Source organism: Cupressus sempervirens, chromosome 11 (genome assembly GCF_028749045.1).
Source record: "Cupressus sempervirens isolate cs-2001-9-10 chromosome 11, ASM2874904v1, whole genome shotgun sequence".
Lineage (NCBI taxonomy): Eukaryota > Viridiplantae > Streptophyta > Pinopsida > Cupressales > Cupressaceae > Cupressus > Cupressus sempervirens.
Window position 1 is genome coordinate 303,927,130 of NC_143128.1, and position 25,246 is coordinate 303,952,375.

The 25,246-nt window shown below is 34.9% G+C and overlaps 2 protein-coding genes across 2 annotated transcripts; both read left to right on the forward strand.

Annotated features, from left to right (window-relative positions):
• Nucleotides 1–5,089: 5,089 nt before the first annotated feature.
• LOC149529338 (organic cation/carnitine transporter 3-like) lies at nucleotides 5,090–7,177 on the forward strand. Its single transcript, XM_089810377.1, has 2 exons — nucleotides 5,090–5,634; nucleotides 5,922–7,177. Exons 1-2 carry the CDS (start codon nucleotides 5,202–5,204, stop codon nucleotides 7,103–7,105), a joined length of 1,617 nt encoding a protein of 538 aa, XP_089666503.1. The 5' UTR covers nucleotides 5,090–5,201; the 3' UTR covers nucleotides 7,106–7,177.
• Nucleotides 7,178–11,830: 4,653 nt separating this feature from the next.
• Nucleotides 11,831–13,947, forward strand: LOC149529339 (organic cation/carnitine transporter 3-like). The gene is made up of 2 exons (XM_089811088.1): nucleotides 11,831–12,343; nucleotides 12,611–13,947. Exons 1-2 carry the CDS (start codon nucleotides 11,911–11,913, stop codon nucleotides 13,792–13,794), a joined length of 1,617 nt encoding a protein of 538 aa, XP_089667214.1. The 5' UTR covers nucleotides 11,831–11,910; the 3' UTR covers nucleotides 13,795–13,947.
• The last annotated feature ends 11,299 nt before the right edge of the window (nucleotides 13,948–25,246 follow it).

Sequence of the window (25,246 nt, forward strand, 5' to 3'; positions counted from 1 at the left end):
CAAGGGCGAATAGACTGAATCCCCACTTTATGAGCTAAGTGAACAGGGATGGAAGAAAGCAGAAGGTCAAAAGTTTGCTGGTCTGAACAGATAAGGTGGTACTGTACTTGCATATCTTCCCAAGTCCTGAAACTCATGGTGACCCTTGAAAAGAGGTCCTTAAGAGTTCTGATGCCATGTTTAAAAAAATGCAGAGCATTGGCCGCTTGAGTCTTGGTGAGGGGAGTACCCTGAATGGCAAATAGGGGAGATCACCAAATGTTCTATTGATTCAAGGAGAGGCCATTGCGGAATTCATCTCTAGCCCATCGAAGCTAGGGCTTAATAGCCTCCTAGGCTTTCCATATGCTCTTGATGACGAATGCGCCTTGAATGACCACGGACTCATGCATGATGAGAAGAGTTTGGAAACCAATCCCCTTCCAAGCAAGCCTGTTGATAGGAAAGCTGGAGGAAATGTATTGCCAAACTAGAATCTTCCAAGCTTCATCTCCTGAAATAGGCCTAATAATCCATTTTGCACAAAGAGAAAGCCCTTGTTTTTGAGTGGAAAACAGGCCAAGATCACCGAACTCTTTTGGGAGACAACAAAAATCCCAGGCCACTCTGTGGAAGCCATGGTGATCAGAACCAAAGGCCCAGAGAAAATCCCTTAGCAATCTTTCCAGCTTCATGTAAGAAGCTTTGGAGGGAGCCTAGCAGGAGGAGTAATACACATGAGTGGCCGCCATAATCTTTGAGCAAATTTGGAATTTTCTAGTGAGGGAGAGTAGCTTTGTGATCCAGTAGTCGAGCTTTTTGCTAATCTTGGCCAACACAACATTCCAAAGTTCTATAGGCGACGCCTGGAACACAAAAGGAATGCCAAGAAAGTAGAAGATTTCCATGTGACCAACCCATTTCCACTCAAACTAGTTGAGCTAAGGTGGAGTTGGCAAAAATGATTGATGGAAGTAGAGCATTTTATGCCATTAAATGGCATAACTAGAGGCTTGACAAAAGGTGTCCAGGCAACTTAAAGCATTATTGATGTTTTCTTCATCCTCTAAAAGAGTAAGAAAAGAATCATCAACAAAGCGTCCATTGACTATTTGGGAGGATGATTCAGGCAAGGAAATGCCACAAACCAGTCCTGAGGACACAGAATGTGCAAGTAAATAGCCAAAACCTTCTGCAGCAAGGAGATAAAGCGTAGGAGCTAGCAGACAACCTTGCCTGATGGAACGAAAAAGTCCAAAAGCCTCAAATTGCGAATTGTTGATGGTAATGCAAGCATTAGTATCTCCAAAGAGCATCTCCATAGACTAAAGGAAATTGGGGCCAAAACCTAGAGCCTGGAGCATAGCCAAGATGAAGGGACATTCAATGCGATCATAGGCTTTAGCAAAATCTACCTTTAAAAAGATAGCCTTCTAATTGGACTTGCGAGCCCATTCCATTCCCTCCCAGACATCAATGATGTTGTCAAGAATATATCTAGACTTGATAAATTCAGTTTGCTCTAGCCGCACAATTAAGGGGAACATGTGCCTAATTTTGAGAGAGAGTGCCTTGGCAATAATCTTATAAGACACATTTAGAAGGGTAATGGGTCTCCAAGTGGATATGTCCTCTAGATCATTGGCTTTAGGTATGAATTTGATATTTCCTTTATTTATAATGGCTCCCAAGCTTTTAGAATGATAGGCTTCAAGATAAACTTTGTGCAGATCAGGACCTATAAGCTCCCTAAGGTGTTTGTAGAATTCACAAGGAAACCCATCACCCCCAGGGGACTTGTCATCCACCATGGAGTAGACCACCTCTTTAAGGTCTCGGAGGGAAAGAAGTTGCTCATAGAAAGCACATTGCTCAACTGCTAGGTGGTTTGGAGTAACAAAAATACACTTTCTGAGAGCTTCCTCCTGAGTAACTGAATTTCCATGTGAAGCAAACACATTCTCATAGTGGTGAACAAATGCTTGTAGGATGGTAGGGAGACTAGACATAACAACATTTCCATGTTTGATCTTTTTAATCCCAACATTGGTATGATAGGCATGAAGAGCCTGAAAAAATCCTTCGAGGCTTTGTTGCCAACCTCCAACCAGTGGAGACAGGCTTTGATTTGGGCTCCCTGAGTAGCATAATTATCAGAAATTTGTTTGTCATAGCAGAGCTTGGCAATTTGAATTTGTAAGTCCACATCAAAGGGATTGAGGGTGAGGGCCTTAGAGGCTTTTTTGAGGGCAAGCGTGTTGGCTTCATATGATTGTTTTCGGAACATAGCCAATTGTCGCCCATAAATGCACAGGAACTGAGCCATTTTGGTAATGGCATCATTCCACCATTGAATCCATCCCCTTTGAGAATGTGGACGTGGCTCCAAGTTCCAGACACGCAGGATGTGCGAAATGGTGGAAGCATGCATCAGCACAAACGTGTTGAGGAAGAACTGAGACTTGGCCACCTTCAGGATAGCTGTTTGCCAAGAAATGACAAAATAAATGGGATAGTGGTCAGATAATGTCACATCTGGCAGGGGAATGACAGGTAGATCTCGATCTTCAGAAAAAGAGAAAAAAAGATTGCGCAGTGATCATAGCACGATCGAGGCATTTTAATATGTGGTAAGAGCTAGCTCAAAAGTTGGACCAAGTGTGCCAAACTCCACTATCTTGGCGGCGGTTGGTATTGGGATTCAAAAGGCCCAATTTATTGCGCATGTAAAACCAGGCTTGTCTTTCCCCATCTATCTAGCGAAAAGGTAGAATGTCGTCTTTGTTAGAGGCCACTTCAACCATATTAAAGTCCCCACACATGACCCAAGTAGCTAGAGGCAAGTTGTCAGCCAGCTAGGCCCACATTTGGGATCTTTCCATAGCATCATTGGAAGCATAAACATTAATGATTCCAAAAGAATGATTGTTAATGAAAAACAAAAGCCAAATAATTCTATGTGTGGGGTCAGAACCGTGTGAAATAATAGCAGAATGAAGGTGAGGTGATAGGAGAGTAACTACACCACCTTGGCTAGCTTCGTGCTGGGAAGAAAACATCACACCATCCTGCCAAATTACACACCATGCCGAAGAAAGCATGAAACCAAAAATTTTAACTTCTTGCAGATAGAGAAAATCTAAATTACCAAGTCTATGACAAACATCTCAAACATAGTACTTTCTAGGGAGGTCAGTGAGACCTCGAACATTCCATGAAAGGAATTTCATGAGAACTCTTCCATATCATCTTTGTCCTCAAGAGAGGAGTAGCTATTCTGCAAGAAGGTAGAAACATGGTTGAAGTCAGACGAAAAATCCTCTAGACTTATAGCTTGATGTTTCACCTCTGGTATCTTTGCACGTCTAGGAGGACTACGAGAACGCCACGTCTCTAGTGGTGCTATGGAAGAAGCAGTAAGAGGAGTACACACCCCAACCAAGGTAGAAGCCCTAATGGTTGTCTTTATCCCCTGCGTGCTTGTAGGGTTGAAACCTGCGAAACTCCAGGATTAGTTCCTTTGTTCACCACTTGCGTCCCTACGCTAGCTGGAATTGACGCTCCTGTGGGGATAGGAGGAACCGCGACGACTGCAACATATGATTGCTTGGGAGGCAAGGGATTCGAGGAAGCCTTGCCCTTATGCCCAACAGTAACCCATTCTTCTTTATTCCCTCCGGTCTGCTTGATAGGCGCTTCTTTAGGTGTGGGCTTGACCCTAGGCATAGCCAGAGGGTAGTCCTTGATCTTGTGTTCTGTGGACTGGCACCTATAACAGGTGTTGGGGAGGTTCAAATAAAGCACCTTCTGGGAGAAGGTTTGAGTCCCAATCTGAATTTTCACAGAATCCTTAAGATCCTTGGAAAGATCCACCTCGATGCAAATGCGTTGTTGCGGGCGAGCATTAAAACAATTCTCAGGCTCCTTGGTGGCAACTTTGCTAAGGGATTTGGCAATGGACTCAATGAAAGGCCAGCATGGCAGGGGTAACCCTAGAACTCGACCCACACAGGAACCCTAAGCTTTTTATCATTCGAGACTGTGAAGTCTCGTGACCATTTTTGAAAAACAAGCAAAGAAGAACACACAGACCAAGGTCCATTGTTAAAGACCACGTCTACTTGCGACGGGTTGGCAAAGTGAAAAAAAAAAACCTTTGGTAAGGTTTTGCACAGTGTCAAGGCAGACTCCATGAGGAGTCTAGCTCTTGTTAACCCATTCTCAGAGCATAGCTTTAGGAGGAGTCCTACCCACAAAATAACTTATCAAGGTGTGTTGTTCTAACCAATCACATGCAATATCAAATTCTTACAAAGGACGGATAATGTCAGGATTACTTTGTGAAAAACTTTCGGGACAAACTTGCATGGGCGTTTGTTCTAAGGCAGCACCATGGCAGATCGAAGCAGCCACGTGAACACTAGAAACCATTGGTTCACTGTTGGCCGGAGCCATTATATCCTAGCCTAAAAAACTCCTGCAGTAAATGCGGTGTGACAAGTGGTGCTTACAGAAGGAAAGTTCAGACGAAAAGCCTTACATAAAAAACTGAAAGTTCGCATGAAGCAAGAAACCCTAATAGAGCGAAAAAACCCCCGGATGACAAATTTCAAACACACAATACAAAAATAAAAATAAATCAATATGCAGAATAAGATAAGATATCGAGGAGATCAATTCTCCACAATTCTTCACACCAATTCATACCAGAGAATAAAAACAAACAAACATTCTATTGCTGAGAAAGCGCCACAGAATCTGTTTGGATTGAACAGAGGAGACTTCTGCGCTGCTAAATTGTTCTTGAAATGTTTTGAATACTTCTGAAACATGACAGAAAGTTACTACTCATGAATTCCACTCCATTTGATATACCCGACAAAAAAAGCAAGGAATCTTTTTTATGGACAATCCACAATAAAAAGGTGAAAAGAACAGCCCACCATAACACTTAAATGCGTCCTATTAATGAACATTGAATTCATTTAACTCGAAACAATAGACAGGTGGAAAGCAAAAACCTTGGAAGAAATTGACATTATCTTGAGTTCCTCACAAAAATCAAAGCGTACCAAGACGGCTATTTTTTTCAGAGTCTATTCATTGCCAACATTTTTATGTGGCTTTCCTTGTATGTTATCATTGCATGAACCAATCATTACCAACTTGCAAAGAGCTTAGTTCATAGAATTAAGGCCCTTGAGTTTCATACATATCCTGCAATGGATCCATCCTCCTGTGAAGAACAGAAGCATAATTATATGGATGATTTAAGCCATGAAGTGCAACATGAACAAGCTCAGGAAAACATGTTTTCTATTGACGAAATAATAGAAACATATGTTGGGGGTTTCGGTCGAGCTCAGTTTTTACAGGTGGTGATTGTTGCCTTGGTTTGGGCTTTTGATGCTCAGCACACCTTTGTCACCATTTTCACTGATGCCCAACCTTCATGGCACTGCACTAATAATGTCAATGTCAGTCACTTAACAGAAATATGCACTGCACAATCATCAATATGTGAGATGGACCCATCACTGTGGGAGTGGGAAAGAGGAAAACAAGTGTCTGTCATCTCACAGTGGAATCTTGTCTGCGCCAACACCATCCAAGCGGGCTTTCCTTCCCTGTTTTTCTTCATGGGATCGCTACTGGGTGAGTTTTTAAGGATTTCAAGGCTCTTCTTAAGTATCAAATAAGAACAGAGTCAGGTTTTAAAAAGTCTAAAAGTAGGATCTCTGAAGTGCAAAAACTTGTTGAATATCTAAAAACAAAAGGAGGTTTTCAATTCACTTACCAAGGATTTCAAGGCTCTTCTTAAGTATCAAGCAAGAACAGAGTCGGGTTTTGAAGTGGAAAAGTAGGATCTTTGAAGTGTAGAAGTAGGATCTTTGAAGTGCAAAAACATGTTGAATATCTAAAAACAATGGAGGTTTTTGCAGGTTGTATAATAGTAGGACCATTGGCTGATTCATGGTTGGGCCGTAAGAAGACTCTGGTGCTTTCCACTGTGATACTTTCATTGATGGGCTTCTTAACCTCTGTTTCGCCCAACATTTGGGTCTACTCTTTCCTACGAGCTCTCACTGGTTTTGCCAGATCCTCCATGGGAACTTATTGTCTGGTTCTCTCTACTGAGCTTGTTGGTCGCAGATGGAGAGGCCTCATTGGTTTTCTTGCTTTCTTCTCCTTCACCCTGGGCTTCCTCTCTCTTCCAGCCCTCGCCTACCTTACCAAGAACTCCTTTTCCTGGAGAAGCACTTACATCTACATCTCCATAACTCCTCTGGCATATTCTCTGTTGCTGCTCCTTTTCACTTGGGAGTCCCCCAGATGGCTACTTCTCAGGGGAAATTCATCAGAGGCTCTTGAATGTTTGAGAAAAATGGCAGAGAGGAATGGAAGAGCTTTGCCAGAAAATATAGCAATAGAAGATTGCATTGCAGAGGGCCAAACAGAGTCTTCTTTATCATTGTTATGGACTACTAAATGGGCTCGGAGAAGGCTTATGTCAATCATGGCGGTGGCCTCAGGCATGGGGCTCATCTATTACGGAATGCCATTTGGAGTTGCAAGCTTGGACTTCAATTTATACCTCAGTGTCACATTTAACGCTCTCTCAGAGATTCCAGCAGCCATTTTTTCCACTTTTCTTGTTGCCAAGTCAGGGCGTAGAAGATCAATTCTCCTGTTGACATTAATGAGTGGCATGCTCTGTTTCCTCTGCGTGTTCTATTCACTGGGTACACCAGATATTCCCAGTTCAAGTGCAAGCACAAAGAATTGGGCACAGATCGTTGCTGAAGTAGGAGCTTTTCTGAGTGCGGTAACAGGGTTTGATTTGATGTTGGTTTATTGCATGGAATTGTTTCCGTCCAGTGTTCGAAACTCGGCCATGTCAATGGTAAGAGAGGCCATCTTTGCAGGGGCAACTGTGAGTCCAGCAATTGTTGTGATTGGCCACAATAATGCAGCAATTTCCTTCGCTCTATTTGGAGCTGCAATAATTGTAAGCGGTTTGTTTGTGTTGGGCCTTCCAGAAACCAAGGATCGGCCTCTTTACGACACTCTGGAAAATCAAGAATTTCAGGAGAGCCTCCTCTCAAAATCACCTTTGCTTCCATAGCCAGTTCAAGAATATTACTTGTTATTTCTATCTAACTACTGTAAATAAGATGTCTGCCTCTGTTTCTACGTCGCCTTTGCTTCCATACCCACTTCAAGGATACCACAGTCCACTCGTTCTTTTTATTTGACAGTTGGGTGCTTTTGTGTAGTGTAAGGACGGCATTCTCAGATACTTGTTTTCATTTCGGATTGTTTTACTGGATCATATACATCATTTTAGGCATGCTTTAAGTTCATAAAGTACACTGATTGTGTTTTAATACTTTCTTTTTTCTATTATTAATTGATTCTCAATAAGTAAATATTTTATTTTATTTTCTATTTTTAGTTTTTATTCTATTTTTATAGTCTACACTCTGTCGCTGTACTTATTGATTGTAAAAATTATGGATCACATTCTTCTATCTTAAGACATTCTTATGTTGGGTGACAATCTATATGTATAAATTACAGTATTTGTTTTTGATTAGTAATATTTCACTTTTGACTATAGATATCAACCAGTAAAGCCACAAATTTGGGGTACCTCATCCCCAAATCCAACACCCAAGACATGTGAGCAGAAAATCTCAACAGGAACTTCAAGTTCGAGGAACACAACCAACACACTCCCAACAAGATTTGTGAGAACTACTAGCCCAACTAAGTCTAAGAGCTAAACATGCATTAACTCCATTAACTTCTCCATCTCTATCGACTTGAACGCCATTCCACATGAATACCGTAGTCTCCATCTCCTTTCATGTGCACCAATCCATCAACATTAACAGTGCCCTTATCTCCATGAGGATGACAACCTAGGTGGGCCCAATCATGTCCTTATCTCCATGAGCACGACAACCTAGGTGGGCCTAGTCAACATTTACATTGTTGGTTGCACTATTAACAATAACCACAACACCACTACATGACAAGGTGACCCCCCATAGTATATTAATCTTTTCATCAAATTAAAAAAATATAGTTACTTTGTATTTTTTCTAATTAGTTCTAAAATCATATAAACTATATATTCTAATTTCTACATAGACAAAAGAATGATAGCATTGTATCTTATCAATATTTGACAATAGTATATCATCTTCAATGTCACATATATTATATTTGTATATTGATGTTATAAAATGTTCACACTTTTTGTTTAGAATTTATCTATTTTTCGAGTTCCTTTTCATAGTTTATAATTAATTATGCTTGGTCTTATCTTACAACTTTTTTTTTTTGTTTAGTTAGGTGGTAACCATGTTTCCCTATCTAAATCATAGTCTTTGGAATTTCTCACTTCTTTTATATATGTACTTAAAATTTAAAAAACTAAGGACAAAATTAATATTAAATTAATTCATAAAAAATATAATGCAAGTATAACATTATGTCAGGCAAATGAAAAGTTGAGAAACATTATTCATTATATATTTCCATTTTTTGTATGCACTTATCTTCTATTGCATGATTATTGTCAAAGTCAATTTTTTTGCTAGGTGTATGTTTTCTATATATATATATATATATATATCTTTGTGTGTGTGTGTGTGTGTGTGTGTGGCAAGACACACCATCAATATATGCATGACTTGGTTATTTTATTCGTTGAGTTGAGGAGTGCATTGTTAATTTTAGATTGGCCTATTGTTCTGATATTGGTATCATGTTTTGACCATGTAGCTTTTAAGTCAAACTCATTAACCCATATTTCATGACTAGTGGCTTATAAGAATCTACCTCTCATGAAAATGAATGGAACTATTTCTAATACACTTATCTTCTATTGCATACAAAGATCCAAATGGATAATGACAACAATTATTTTCAAAGTCAATTTTATTGCAAGGCTATTATTATTATTGTTATTTCATGTTACCTTACCTATATAAGGAACCATATTTACAAAAAAAAGAGTCAATGACAAGACAAGCCATCAATGTGAGTAGGATTGACTTGGTTCTATCATTTCTTGGCTTGAGCAGTGTGTTTGTTTACAATTTTTTTTGGATAGACCTATTTTTTTAATATTGTTATAAGGATTCATTTTTGTAGCTTTCAAGTCAAACTTTTCAACCCATATTTCATTACTAGTGGTTTGTAAGAACCCATCTCTCATGACAATGAATGAAGCTATTTTTATACACTTATCTTTGATCACTATACAAAAATCCAAATGGATAAGGATGACAATTACTCTCAAAGTCAATTTAGTTGCTAGGCTATTATTATTTCATGTTTTCTTTCCTATAATATAAGGAACTATATGCAAAAATAAAATTCAACGGAAAGACAAACCATCAATGTAGGCATGAGTGATAGGGTTATGTTAGTTTTTGAGATGAGTAATGTATTCTTTTGCACTTTTTTTTGGATTAGCCCATTTTTTTGACATTCCTATTATGATTTAGCTATGTAGCTTTTAGTCAAACTCATTAACCCATATTTAATAACTAGCGGTTTGTAATAACCCATCTCTTATTAGAACTTATCAATTTTTATTTGGGCCTTGTCTATTTTTTCAATTCCTTTTCATAGCTTGTAACTAACTATGGTAGGTCATATCTTAGTGGGATTTTCTCTTAGTTAGGTATTAGTCATGTTTCTCTATATAAATTGCACTCTTTGGAATTTTTGGCTCCTTCTATGTATGTACTTAATCTTTAAAAAAATAACTTGTACATAATATAATTTTTTGTTGGACAAATGAAAACTTGACAAAAGATACATGTGAAACCATTATTCATTTTCATATTTTTTAATAATCTTATCGTGTATTTTATACAAAGATCTAAATCGATAAGGAAGGTGATTATTGTCAAATTCAAGTAGCTTATTATTATTTCATGTTGTCTTTCCCATATAAGGAGCCATATACAAAATAAAATTTATTCAAATACAAAGACACACCATCAATGTATGCATGATTGACTTGGTTCTATTATTTGTTAGGTTGAGCAAGCATCATATTTGTTTATGAATTTTTTTTTTTTTGCATTTTTTTTTGGATTGGCCAATTTCTATGATATTTCTATTAGGATCCAACTATGTAGCTTTCAACTAAACACAGTAGTTCCCATATTTCATGACTAGTGGTTTGTAAAGTTGCACCTCTCATGAGAATGAATTGAGTAATTAACACTTATTGTATCTAGGTGAAGCTCATGTGGGTGAAGCATCAAGTCTTCCCAAGAGATCACCCATCCAAGTAATGCTCCAACTCAAGCATTCTTAATCACAAAGTTTCCTCCAAGGTTGAGCCCACTTAACTTTCTAATCTACTTGAAAAACATATGCTAGCATTTTGTCTTATGAACCATTCATTATAGAGACCCTTTAGTTCAACAATTGTAGGAGATTTTTGAGTCAAACTACTTAACCCATATTTCATGATTATTAGTTTACTTGAACCACAAGACCATAAAATTGTGAATCATTGCATGCTAGAGAAACCGCATATCCTAAATGCATACAAGACAAGATTCTAACCTTAAATTAAAGCAATTGAGAATGAATATGTAAAATATGCAAAAACATATTTACTTAGACTTCAATGTCCTTTCTGTCTTTTGCAAGACTTGATATGTACCTCATGTGATGAATTTGCACTTATCAATGAAAACTAAATGACCATAGTAATGATAACATTCGAAAGAGGTAGATAAAATAATGAAATAAAATAAGCTCATTTTGTAATTTAGAGGTAAGAAATCACCAAATTAGTAAATGTAAGTGATTTCAAAATGTTTCATAACTATGAAAAGATTGAAAATGTTTTAGTATGCACAAATCAAGGAAATTGGAAGGGAAAGAGATTGGCTAAATAAATAGGAAAATGTGCAGGGAAAGTTTAAGAAGCTTGGATGCTAGACAATAGGTGAAGGCTAATTAGTAGGAAATGAACCCCATGAGGAAATTTGAGAGATTTAATTTAATTCAAATTTCAGTAGCTTCTCATAAATTAGAAATTGGGAATTTGGCAATTGGAGAATTCCAAAAACTCAAAATTAGTGAGTTAAATAACAGGAATAAATTGAATGTGAGAGTTAGGAAAAATAGATAAATATTATGAGATCTATTTATCAAGACTAGGACTTAGGGTAAATTAATGGTTGTTTACCAAAGAAGAAGACACATTATTGAGTTTGATCAATTTTGGTGAAATTGATAGATTAAACTTGATACAAATCATTTATTTAGAACTTGATTGATTAGGTCAAATTGATAGAATATGATACAAATTAGGGATATAGATTACTAATAAACTAAAAAAATAATGTTCATTTGATGAAAAATCACATGATGTTGACATATGATAAATACAATATCATAAGCAAATTGTAGAAGAATAATTAGAGCTTACCAAATGATGCTTCAATCATAACGAAAAACTTGTATAGCAAGTGCTAGTCAATTTTGAGAATCTATATTTTGTCGAATGTGATTTAGAACATTATGTTAAACAAAAATAACAAAAAAATACATTAAAAGTCTTAATAATATAAAGGTGTCTCCTCAAGACATCAAAAAATACGAGTGACGTGTCAATTTGTCAACAATGATGAGATAGATTCAAAATTAAAAAATGGATTAAGAATTGAAGAGCTCAAATGCAAAATATATGAAAGGAGAGTATAGAATGCATTGAACAACCAATACAAAACTCAAAGGGTGCATGCCCACCTAGGCACAAAAAGGTCTATAAAAGGACTTGGAGACATGAAAGGAGCTCATGGAATCATTGCATGAACCAATCATTACCAACTTGCAAAGAGCTTAGTTCATAGAATTAAGGCCCTTGAGTTTCATACATATCCTGCAATGGATCCATCCTCCTGTGAGGAACAGAAGCATAATTATATGGATGACTTAAGCCATGAAGTGCAACATGAACAAGCTCAGGAAAACGTGTTTTCTATTGACGAAATAATAGAAACATTTGTTGGGGGTTTCGGTCGAGCTCAGTTTTTGCAAGTGGTGATTGTTGCCTTGGTTTGGGCTTTTGATGCTCAGCACACCTTTGTCACCATTTTCACTGATGCCCAACCTTCATGGCGCTGCACTAATAATGTCAATGTCAGTCACTTAACGGAAATATGCACTGCACAATCATCAATTTGTGAGATGGACCCATCACTGTGGGAGTGGGAAAGAGGAAAACAAGTGTCTGTCATCTCACAGTGGAATCTTGTCTGCGCCAACACCATCCAAGCGGGCTTTCCTTCCCTGTTTTTCTTCATGGGATCGCTACTGGGTGAGTTTGTAAGGATTTCAAGGCTCTTCTTAAGCATCAAACAAGAACAAAGTTGGGTTTTTGAAACTGTTAAAGTAGGATCTTTGAAGTTGAAAAATTTGTTGAATATCTAAAAACAAAAGGAGGTTTTTAATTCACTTACCAAGGATTTCAAGGCTCTTCTTAAGTATCAAACAAGAACAGAGTCGGGTTTTTTAAAGTGTAAAAGTAGGATCTTTGAAGTGCAAAAACATGTTGAATATCTAAAAACAATGGAGGTTTTTGCAGGTTGTATAATAGTAGGACCATTGGCCGATTCATGGTTGGGCCGTAAGAGGACTCTGGTGCTTTCCACTGTGATACTTTCATTGATGGGCTTCTTAACCTCTGTTTCGCCCAACATTTGGGTCTACTCTTTCCTCCGAGCTCTCACTGGTTTTGCCAGATCCTCCATGGGAACTTATTGTCTGGTTCTCTCCACTGAGCTTGTTGGTCGCAGATGGAGAGGCCTCATTGGTTTTCTTGCTTTCTTCTCCTTCACCTTGGGCTTCCTCTCTCTTCCAGCCCTCGCCTACCTTACCAAGAACTCCTTTTCCTGGAGAAGCACTTACATCTACATCTCCATAACTCCTCTGGCATATTCTCTGTTGCTGCTCCTTTTCACTCGGGAGTCCCCCAGATGGCTACTTCTCAGGGGAAATTCATCAGAGGCTCTTGAATGTTTGAGAAAAATGGCAGAGAGCAATGGAAGAGTTTTGCCAGGAAATGTAGAGATAGAAGATTGCATTGCAGAGGGCCAAACAGAGTCTTCTTTATCAAAGTTATGGACTACTAAATGGGCTCGGAGAAGGCTTATGTCAATCATGGCGGTGGGCTCAGGCATGGGGCTCGTCTATTACGGAATGCCATTTGGAGTTGCAAGCTTGGACTTCAATTTATACCTCAGTGTCACATTTAACGCTCTCTCAGAGATTCCAGCAGCCATTTTTTCCACTGTTCTTGTTGCCAAGTCGGGGCGTAGAAGATCAATTCTCCTGTTGACATTAATGAGTGGCATGCTCTGTTTTCTCTGTGTGTTCTATTCACTGGGTATACCAGATATTCCGAGTTCAAGTGCAAGCACAAAGAATTGGGCACAGATAGTTGCTGAAGTGGGAGCTTTTTTGAGTGCGGTAACAGGGTTTAATTTGACTTTGGTTTATTGCATGGAATTGTTTCCATCCAGTGTTCGAAATTCGGCAATGTCAATGGTAAGAGAGGCCATCTTTGCAGGGGCGATTGTGAGTCCAGCAATTGTTGTGATTGGCCACAATAATGCAGCAATTTCCTTCACTCTATTTGGAGCTGCAATAATTATAAGCGGTTTGTTTGTGTTGGGCCTTCCAGAAACCAAGGAGCGGCCTCTTTACGACACTCTGGAAAATCAAGAATTTCAGGAGAGCCTCCTCTCAAAATCACCTTTGCTTCCTTAGCCAGTTGAAGAATATTTCTTGTTATTCTAACTACTGTAAATGAGATGGCCGCCTCTGTTTCTATGTCGCCTTTGCTTCCATACCCACTTCAAAGATACCACTCGTTCTTTTTATTTGACTCTTAATAAAGTTGGATGCTTTTGTGGAGTGTAAGGACTAGATTGTTGCACGGCATTCTCAGATAGTTCTTTTCATTTCGGATTGTTTTACTTGATCATATACATCATTTTCGTCATGGCTATTCTCTCTACAAAATGTACTACTGATAAAATTTCAAAAAATCTAAAACATACTGATTTTTTTTTTTAAATTTCACCATTTGATCTTCATGATCTACATATTTTGTGATCGAAAACAACAAAAAGTTTCACTATAATTTCGTGAATCTGAACAAAAAACATGTTTGACTTTATTTTGTCTTTGGTGCATTAGCCAGTGCCCATCATTTTAAGCATGCTTACTTGTTCATATGATGTACTGATTGTGTTTTAAATGTACTATTGACTAAATTTCAAAAAATCTAAAACACACTGATTTTTCTTTTAAATTTTCACCATTTGATCTTCATGATCTGCATATTTTGTGATTGAAAACAACAAAATTTTTCACTATGGTTTGTGAATTTGAACAAAAAACATGTTTGACTTTATTTTGTCTTTGGTGCATTAGCTAGTGCCCATCATCTTAAGCATGCTTAAGTTCATATGATGCATTGATTGTGTTTTAATACCTTTTTCTATTATTAATTGATTCCCAATCAAGTAAAACACTTTATTTTATTTTTTATTCTTTGTTATTCTTTATTTACGTCCTTTACAAATGATTCTTTTTCTTATCTTTATAGTCTACACTCTTTGTCTCTATACAAGTTGATTGTAAAAATTATGGATCCCAGTATTCTATCTTAAGGCATTCCTCTGTAGGGTGACAGTCTATATGCATAAATTATAACATTTGTTTTTTATTGGTAATTTATCACTTTTGACTAGAGCTACAAACTAGTAAAGCCACAAATTTGGGGGACCTCAACCCCAAATCCAACACCCAAGACATGTGAGCACAAAATCACAACAAGAACTTCAAGTTCGAACACACTCCCAACAAGGTCTGTGAGAACTACTAGCCCAACGACAGTCTCAGAGCTGAACATGCATTAACTCCATTAACTCCTCCATCTCCATTGACTTGAATGCCATTCGGCATGAATACCTTAGTCTCCATCTCCTTTCATGTACAATGATCCATCAATATTAACACTGTCCTTATCTCCTTGAGGACAACAACCTCGGTGGGCCCAATCATGTCCTTATCTCCACCAATACGACAACCTAGGTGGGCTCAATCAACATTCACATTGTTGGTTACACCATTAACAATGCAACCACAACACCACTACATGACAAGGTGACCCACCATTGTATATTAAATTTTTAATTAAATTAAAAGAAAAACTAATTAATTCTAAAATCATATAAATGTATATTCTAATTTCTACATAGACAAAAGTATGACAACATTATATCTCATTAATAAACAGACAATAGTATATATCATCTTCAATGTCACATATATTATATTTGTATATCGATGGTCTAAAATGTTCACACTTTTTGTTTAGGATTTATCTATTTTTTGAGTTCTTTTTCATAGTTTATATTTAATTATGCTTGGTCTTATCTTAGTACATTTTTTATTTAGTTAGGTGGTAGTCATGTTTCCCTACCTCTAAATTGTAGTCTTTGGAGTTTCTCACTTCTTTTATATATGTACTTTAATTTTTTTTTAAATAAGGACAAAATTAATTCATAAAAAAATATAATGTCAGTATAAGATTATGTCAGGCAAATGAAAAGTTGACATAAAGATTAACATGGAAACATTATTCATTATATATTATCATTTTTTGTATACACTTATCTTCTATTGCATGATTAGTGTTGTCAAAGTCATATTTATTGCTAGGTAGGTGTGTGTGTGTGTGTGTGTGTGTGTGTGTGTGTGTGTGTGTGATGTTAATGGCAAGACACACCATCGATATATGCATGATTGACTTGGTTATTTTATTTGTTGGGTTGAGGAGTCTATTTTCTAAATTATAAATTAGCCTCTTTTTTTGATATTGGTATCAAATTTTAACTATGTCTCTTTTAAGTCAAACTCATGTATATATGTGTATATATGCATATGTATATATATCATATATATACATATATACATATACATATATTCATATACATACATATATACATACACACACACACACACACATATACATATACATACATACACATACACATACACATATACATATACATATATACACACATACATGTATATACATATACATGTATATATAGATGTATATGTGTATATATGCATATATATGTGTGTGTGTGTGTGTGTGTGTGTGTGTGTGTGTGTGTGTGTGTGTGTGTGTATGTATGTATGTATGCATGTGATGTCAATGGCAAGACATACCGTCAACATGTGTATGATTGACTTGGTTATTTTATTTGTACACATACATGTATATATATATATATATGATGTCAATGGCAAGACACATAATCAATATATGTATGATTGACTTGGTTATTTGATTTGTTAGGTTGAGGTGTGTATTTTTTAAATTTTAAATTGGCCTATTTTTTTGATATTGGTATTGGGTTTTGACTATGTAGCTTTTAAGTCAAACTCATTAACCCATATTTCATGACTAGCGGCTTATAAGAATCTACCTGTCATGAAAATGAATGGAACTATTTCTAATACACTTATCTTCTATTACATACCAAGATCCAAATGGATAATGACGACGATTATTCCCAAAGTCAATTTTATTGCAAGGCTATTATTATTGTTGTTATTTCATGTTATCTTACCTATATAAGGAACCATGTATAGAAAAAAAAGTTAATGGCAAGAGAAGCCATCAATGTGAGTAGGATTGACTTGGTTCTATCATTTGTTGGCTTGAGCCTGGTGTGTTTGTTTACATTTTTTTTTCTTTTGCATTTTTTTGGATTGACCTATTTTTTTGATATTGTTAAATTAGGATTCATTTATGTAGCTTCAATTCAAACTTGTCAACCTATATTTTATGAATAGTGATTTGTAAGAACCCATCTCTCATGAGAATGAATGAAGCTATTTTTTATACACTTATCTTAAATCAGTATACAAAAATCCAAATGGATAAGGAAGACAATTACTCTCAAAGTCAATTTAGTTGCTAGGCTATTATTATTCCATGTTGTCTTGCCTATAATATAAGGAACTATATACAAAAATAAAAATCAATGGAAAGACAAACCATCAATGTAGGCATGAGTGACATGGTTATGCTAGTTTTGAGATGAGCAATGTATATTTTTGCACTTTTTTTTGGATTGACCTATTTTTTTGATATTCCTATTAGGATTCAACTATGTAGCTTTTAGTCAAACTCATTAACCCATATTTAATGACTAGCAGTTTGTAATAACCCTACTCTCATTAGAACTTATTAATTTTTATTTGGGCCTTGTCTTTTTTTTTTTATTCCTTTTCATAGCTTGTAACTAACTATGTTGGGTCATATCTTAGTAGAATTTTCTATTAGTTCTAGGTGTTAGTCATGTTTCTCTATATAAATTGTAGTCTTTGGAAATTTTGGCTCCTTTTATGTATGTACTTAATCTTTTAAAAAATAACTTGGACAAAACTCATATTAAATTAATTTATAAAAATATAAGTTTTATTGGACAAATCAAAACTTGACAAAAGACACACATGAAACCATTATTTATTTTCTTATTTTTTAATAAACTTATCTTCTATTGTATACAAAGATCTAATTTGATAAGGAAGGTGATTATTGTCAAATTTAAGTAGGTTATTATTATTTCATGTTGTCATACTTATATAAGGAGCCATATACAAAACAATATTTATTCAAATAGAAAGACACACCATCAATATAGGCATGATTTACTTGGTTCTATTATTTGTTAGGTTGAGCATCACAGTTTTTTACGATTCTTTTCTTTTGCATTTTGTTTGGATTGGTCTATTTCTATGATATTTCAATTAGGATTCAACTATGTAGCTTTCTACTAAACACATTAGTTCCCATATTTCATGACTAGTGGTTTGTAAAGTCCCACCTCTCATGAGAATGAATGGAAAAATTAACACCTATTGTATCTAGGTGATGCTCACATGGGTGAAGCATCAAGTCTTCCCAAGAGATCACCCATCCAAGTAATGCTCCAACTCAATCATTCTTAACCATAGGTTTTCCTCCAATGTTGAGCCCACTTAACTTTCTAATCTACTTTAAAAACATTTTCAACCACTTTGTCTTATGAACCATTCATTATAGAGATCCTTTAGCTCAACAATTGTAGGATATATTTTCCACAACAAGTGAAGTTATGATATTTCTATGAGGATTCAACTATGTGGTTTTTGAGTCAAAGTACTTAACCCATATTCCATGATTATTAGTTTACTTGAGCCACAAGACTAGAAAATTGTGAATCATTGCATGCTAGAGCAACCACACATCCTAAATGCATACAAGACAAGATTCTAACCTTAAATTAAAGCAATTGAGAATGAATATGTAAAATATGCAAAAACATAATAAAAATCCATCAATTAGACTTCAATGTCCTTTCTTTCTTATGCAAGACTTGATATGTACTTGATGTGATGAATTTGCCCTTACTGATGAAAACTAAATGACCATAATAATGATAGAATTTGAAAGATGTGGATAAAAAAAGAAATAAAATAAGCTCATTTTGTAAAGTAGTAGTAAGAAACCACAAAATTAGCAAATGTAAGTGATTTCAAAATGTTTTATAACTATGCAAAGATTGAAATGTGTTTTTGTATACACAAATCAAGGAAACTAGATGGTAAATAGATCGGCTAAATAAATAGGAAAATGTGAAGGGAAAGTTAAAGAAATTTGGATGCTAGAGAATATGTGGAGGCTAATTAGTAGGAAATGAACCTCATGAGGAGATATGAGAGATTAAATTTAATTCAAATTTCAATATTTTCTCACAAATTAGAAATTGGGAATTTGGCAATTTGAGAATTCTAGAAACTCAAAATTAGTGAATTAAATAATAGGAATAAACTAAATGTGAGAGTTAGGAAAAATAGATAAATATTATGATATTTATTTTATCAAGACTAGGACTTAGGGCAAATTAATAATTGTTTACCAAAGAAGAAGACAAATGATTGAGTTTAAGCAATTTTGATGAAATTGATAGATTAAACTTGATACAAATTATTTATTTAGAACTTGATTGATTAAGTCAAATCGATAGAATATGATTCAAATCAGGGACACATATTACCAATAAATTAAAAAAATTAATGTTCATTTGATGAAAAATCACATGATGTTGACATATGATTAATACAATAAGGAAAATGTAGAAGAATAATTACAATTTACAAAGTGATGCTTCAATCATAATGAGAAACTTGCATAGCAAGTGCTAGCCAATTTTGAGCATCTATATTTTGTCAAATGTGATTTAGAAGATTATGTTAAACAAAAATAAGAAAAAAATACATAAAAATTTGTCTTAGTAATGACAAGATATAAAGATGTCCCCTCAAAACACCAAAAAGTATGAGTGACATGTCAATTTGTCAACAATTATGAGATAGATCCAAAACAAAAGGATTGAAAATCCAAGCTCAAATGCATAAGATATGAAGAGACAAGTATAAAATGCATTGAACAACCAATAAAAAAATCAAAGGGTGCATGCCCACCTAGGCACAAAAAGATCTATAGCAAGACTTGGAGAGGTGAAAGGAGCTCATTTTCACTCTCTTGGTTTGAAGATTTAGAGCTCTAGACCAAGGAAGAAGGTATATATTTTAATGCAAAGTCATTCTAGTGAGCATGTGTAGAGATAAATATGACTAGAGGCCACAAAGGCATAGACATGAATATTAGATCACCCTTGTGATTAAGCATTTGTTTCACATGTTTTTAGGTAATTTATATTGTTTATAGGGTTGAGTTGAGTTAGTAAAAATAATGTTGCATAGTTGGGTACACATGTTGCACACTTGGACATAAAAAAACACACACTTAAGAGATTATATGCACTTAGAAGGTTGGATGCACAATTGTAACATAATCTATGTAGTTGGTAAACAACCTACATAATTGGTCAATATGCTACACAATCATACCAATAGGCACGCTTAGGATAAAAGGTGCACATTTAGATAAGTCAAAATCACATTTCGAAGGTCAAAATAGGCCAAGTTAAAAAAAATATAGGTATACATTAGGTCAACTTCTAGAGAATATAGGTATACATTAGGTCAATTCATTAAAACTTGGTCAATAAAATTAGTAGGTAAAAATATTAACACATGTATCCCGAGATTTAATTCCTCAATGACTGATTAAAAAAGTGACAAAAACTTGTTCTATTTGTTGCTAACAAAATTATGAGTCAATGAAATCATACATGGGGAGGGACACTAACAAAACAGTAGGTGTGAGAGACAAAAATCTTATTAACAACTAGCACTTATTCCTGGCAAGTCCAAGGGTTATGTTGATTGTTAGACTATATCCATTTAGTTTATTGTTAAAATACCATAATATGAGTTGTAACTTGTACACTTAGTTTAATGTTAAAAACCATAATATGAATTATAGGATATACAAAAATTATAACCAAAGATTAGTTATTCTTAATTGGATTACGAATTCCTATTGAAGTCTAATTAATTGGATCATTTTGGGCTACTCCATATGGATTATAAATTGTGCAATGGTTAATGAAGACAAAGGAGTGGATTAACAAATTTCCCTATAAATCTACAAATGGTTTCTAATTTTCATACAACTCAAATTGTTGATGCAAATCTAGAATTTATATAGAATATATTAAATTGTTATTTTGACTTGGAGTGCTTCAAACCTTCGACTAACAAGACTATTGACTTGCTTGAATGAAGATTATTGAGCCAAAGTTTGATTTAAACATTCAAAACACCTTTATTTCTTATCAACATTTTGTCAAACATTTGGTAGAATAAATAAAATTATCCCTAAGCTTTACAATGTAGATGAAGTACAACCTTCACATATGATCATAGACATTCTGATAAACAATTTGAGGAGATGGAATGATGCATAGACATTTTGACAAGCATTTTTCATACAAGTAGCAAAAGGAAATTTTCAAATAGACAATTAATTTCTTTCCTCTTAGCTGATATAGAAGATGCATAGATAAATATTTTTGAGTAAAATTATCAAGAGTATAGGACATGTACCTTGTTCTTTGCATTCAACATCATTTTTTCCACAAGAAACTCAATTCCTGATAAGAACAATTTTAGTATTTGAAGCTATACATAAGTGTTAACCACTAATTTAACTCTAATGAGGATTCTTATTAAGAGCCTTAATAATAATGATATATTGTGTGTAGGTTCAACTATTCAATTTCAACAATGGTGAGAGCTACAGTAGGTGGGAATTTAGCAGTAGGAATTGACCTTGGTGATGTAGGGAATCTGAAAGCGGGGAGCTCAACAGGGGCTATAAGGAAGACATAGTCAGATTTTAATGGGGTCCTAAAATAGGAAGAAGGCAAAGTTTTGTTGGGTTTCTATTCTAGAAGATGTGGGGTCACTGAGAATAATCATTTTGATCCTCTGATCAAGAGACTTGTCCAAATTAGGGACCCACTACAGGACTGGAATTTCTTGATGGATGTGGGCAAGGTTGCATAAGGATCATGTGTGGAGGAGTAGAAGAAGGAGGAGTTTGAAGAAGGTCAATGAAAGTGGTCTTCTTTGTTTGGAAGAAAACTAGGGGGAAAGTCTTCTTTTCCACTTATTACTTCAAAATAATACTAGGAAAAAAGTGAGTTCCAAATCTTCATCACCAACTCGATTGTTGATTATTTGATTTCAACCATGGATTTTAGCCTAGTTGAAATTTTTTTGGGGGCTTGCCTAGATATTGATGCCCTAGAAATATGGTTAAATGAAAATGGACTATACGGGGTCAAGTGGATATTGTGTGAATGATGAAAGGGTTCTTTTCCTTTGTTTTTACCTACAAAGAAGATATAAATATGGTTCTATATGGAGGCCCTTGGTCGTTTGGCAATAGCACATTAATGATTAAAAAGTAGGAACCTAATATGAATCTATCTGATACTATTTTCCTAACAACTCTGGTATGGTTGAGACTACTAGGTCTTCTGCTTGAGTTTTGGCATGAAGACATTTTTACAGGGATAGCTAGTTCATTCAATGAACTCATAGCTATTGATAATATGATGGATTCTAGGTCTAAACTTCATTGTGCTAGAATCTATGTGAAAGTTGCTCATTTGAATAACCTTCCCTAGAAGGTGGAATTAAATTCAAAACTTGGAAAATGGATGCAAGAGATAGCCTTTGAAGATCTTCCTAATGCATGTTTTGTCTGTAAAAAGTAGGATCACTAGGCAAAAAATTGTCCCATCAAAATAAAAAATAAACCAAAGATGGTGAATGTGGAAAAAAAGTGGAAACAAAAATCTAAAAAAGGGTTTGTAGACCTAAAGTTATCCCTGATAAGGCATTCAAAATGAAAGTAGATCAAGGAAATTAAAATAAGAAGATGCTGACTATAGAAGAGGAGATTACCCGAAACAATGGGGATATCAGTGTCATGGATAAAGAGGAGCATAAAAATATGATGAACCAGATGGTTATCTATCAAAATAAAGATTTCGAATTAGAAGAAATTGAGAATTTAGAAGAGGCTGATGAAAGTGAAATTCTTGAGGAAAGAAGTGGTCAATTCAATGAGTTTGATAACTTCGAGGAATCATAGAAGGAAGAATCTCAGTCCTTGTTGAGTCCCTTATGTCAAGAGTTTTTCTTTATTGAAAGTGTATTAGATTCTAAATGTTTGGATATGATAACTGATAAGAAAGAACCCAAACAAAAACAAGGTTCAAGGAAGAAAATAGAGAAAAAATATAACCCTATTCCTATAGGAGTTGAGAGGTGTAGAAGTAAAATGGAAATTGGTTCTCTCTAATTGAAACCAAATGTTGGAACTCTAGAGAAATTTGGAAGAAAGACCACTAGGAAGGCTAGAGAAAGTGAAAGCTTACAGAATATTGCTGATGGGAAACATGCAACTATTTTGGATTATACCCCTAAAAAGTTATAATGAAAGTTATCACTTGGAATATTAGGGGATGAATAGTATTCATAAACTTGATATTGTTCAAAATTTTTTTAGAGAGCATAGACCTGATATATTAGTGATCCAAGAAACTAAAATGGATAAAGACAACTAAAAAATTGAAATCCTTTAATAATTACTATATCATGGCTAGTAGTTATGACGGTGCTTCTAGGGGAATGATGATTTTGTGGAAGCAAACCCTATTTTCTAGTACTTTTATAGATGCTAATAAACATTTCATGGTGATTAAGATTAAGAGTTTAACCTAGGATAATTGCTGGTATGTTGTAAATGTTTATGCGCCTAATAATAAGAATTCCAGAAAAAAGTGCTGGGACTCTCTATCAAAGATTAAGAGTGCTGATTATTATGGTAGATGGTTTTCTTTGGGGGATTTTAATGCTCCTCTTTATGAATGTGAGAAAAAGGGTGGTAATGTAAGTCAATTGGAAGGAAGACTAGATTTAATGGACTTTATTAATTATGAGGGATTAATGGATTCAGATCTTCAAGGGATTCATTTTACTTGGAGCAATAAAAGAGTGGGAAATGAGTGCATCCAAGCTCATTTGGACAGAGTCCTTATATCTCTAGATTGGACTAAAGATTTTGTGTGTAATCTAAAGGCTATTCATAAGATTGCATTTGACCATTTTCCTCTTTTATTTATGGCGGAAGCTATTCAAGCTAGAAAGAATTTACCTTTCAGATTTGAAAAAATGTGGATGTAGCATCCACAATTTGAGGATCAACTGCAAGAATGGTGGAACATTAAAATTGAAGGAATGACTTTATTCTGGGTTGCTTCTAAACTCATAAATATTAAAAAGAAAGTTAGAGAATGGAATAAAAGATTCTTCAGGAATATCTTTGAGAGTAAAGTAAATATTAAAAATAATCTAAAAGTTATCCAAGACAAAATTCAATAGGAGGGATACTTGATGGAATTGATGAAGGAAGAAAATGAGAAATTGGTAGAGTACCATGATATCATTTCTAAAGAAGAGATATATCGGAGATAGAGATCCAGATCCATTTGTCTAGAAGAAGGAGACAGAAATGCAAAATGTTTTAATTTGTCTACATAGAAACATAGAGCCAAAAATCATATATCCAGTCTTACGAAAGGAAGAATAAAACTTACTAATGAAATGGTTTCCTTTTTTTCATTACTACTATCTTTAGATCTAGATATTGATGAAACTAAACAGTTTCAACTGTTGGATGCAATTCCCTCCTTGGTCATCGTGGAGTAGAATAAAATGTTGTGCATTATTCCCAAAGGAGAGAATTTTTTTAAGTTGTGTGTTCTTTGGAAGGAGATAAGTCACCAAGACCAGATGGTTTCCCTATGCTTTTCTTTCAAAAAGAGTGGAAACTAGTTGGCAAAGATGTTTGTGATGTTGTCAAAGAATTCTATGGGGGCTAAAAAAATGTTGAAAGAAATTAATTCTACTTTCCTTTGTCTTATCCCAAAGAAGATTGGAGCTAACACCCCAAATTAGTTCAAGCCTATTAGTCTATGTGATTTGATTTATAAAATCATTTGTAAAGTCCTTGCTATGAGATTATTGAACATTCTTCCAAATTTAATTTCTAATCAACTAAATAGTATTATTCCTGGTAGACAAATCCTTAACTCTATTATCTTTGTTCATGAAAATATTCATTCTTTATCTCTTTCTAGCAATCAGGGTTTTATTATGGGTATGTGCAGGATCATGGTGTACCAAACTATGGCCTTAAGTGACAGTGAAAAATAAAAAAATCAGGGTTATGTCAACTTGACACATAATTTTAAAGTGGTTATGGACTTTATATCAAAAATTTGTAAGAAAATAATCTGTAGGAAATTGAATGTAGTTTCTAAACTACTAGGCCTTATCAGGAGAAAAAAATAATTGATTGGTCAAAAGTTTGAATTTTAATGCAGTACTACAAAAAATTTATGGCAAAAATAAAAAGTAGGTGTATGTCTGACCACCTTAATCAAAATCAAATGATAATATTATTTTATTATAATTATAGATATGAAAAGTAGACTCATGCCCGAATGTGACACATATTTTTTGGTATTTTTATTCCAAATAAATAATTAAATATGAATTTTCTACCAAAACTTTTTCGAAAAAAAAAAGTCTCGTGTCTGACCACCTTAACTAATAGAAAATTTTACCAAATTTATTATTATTATTTTTTTCTTATACTAGGCGAAGC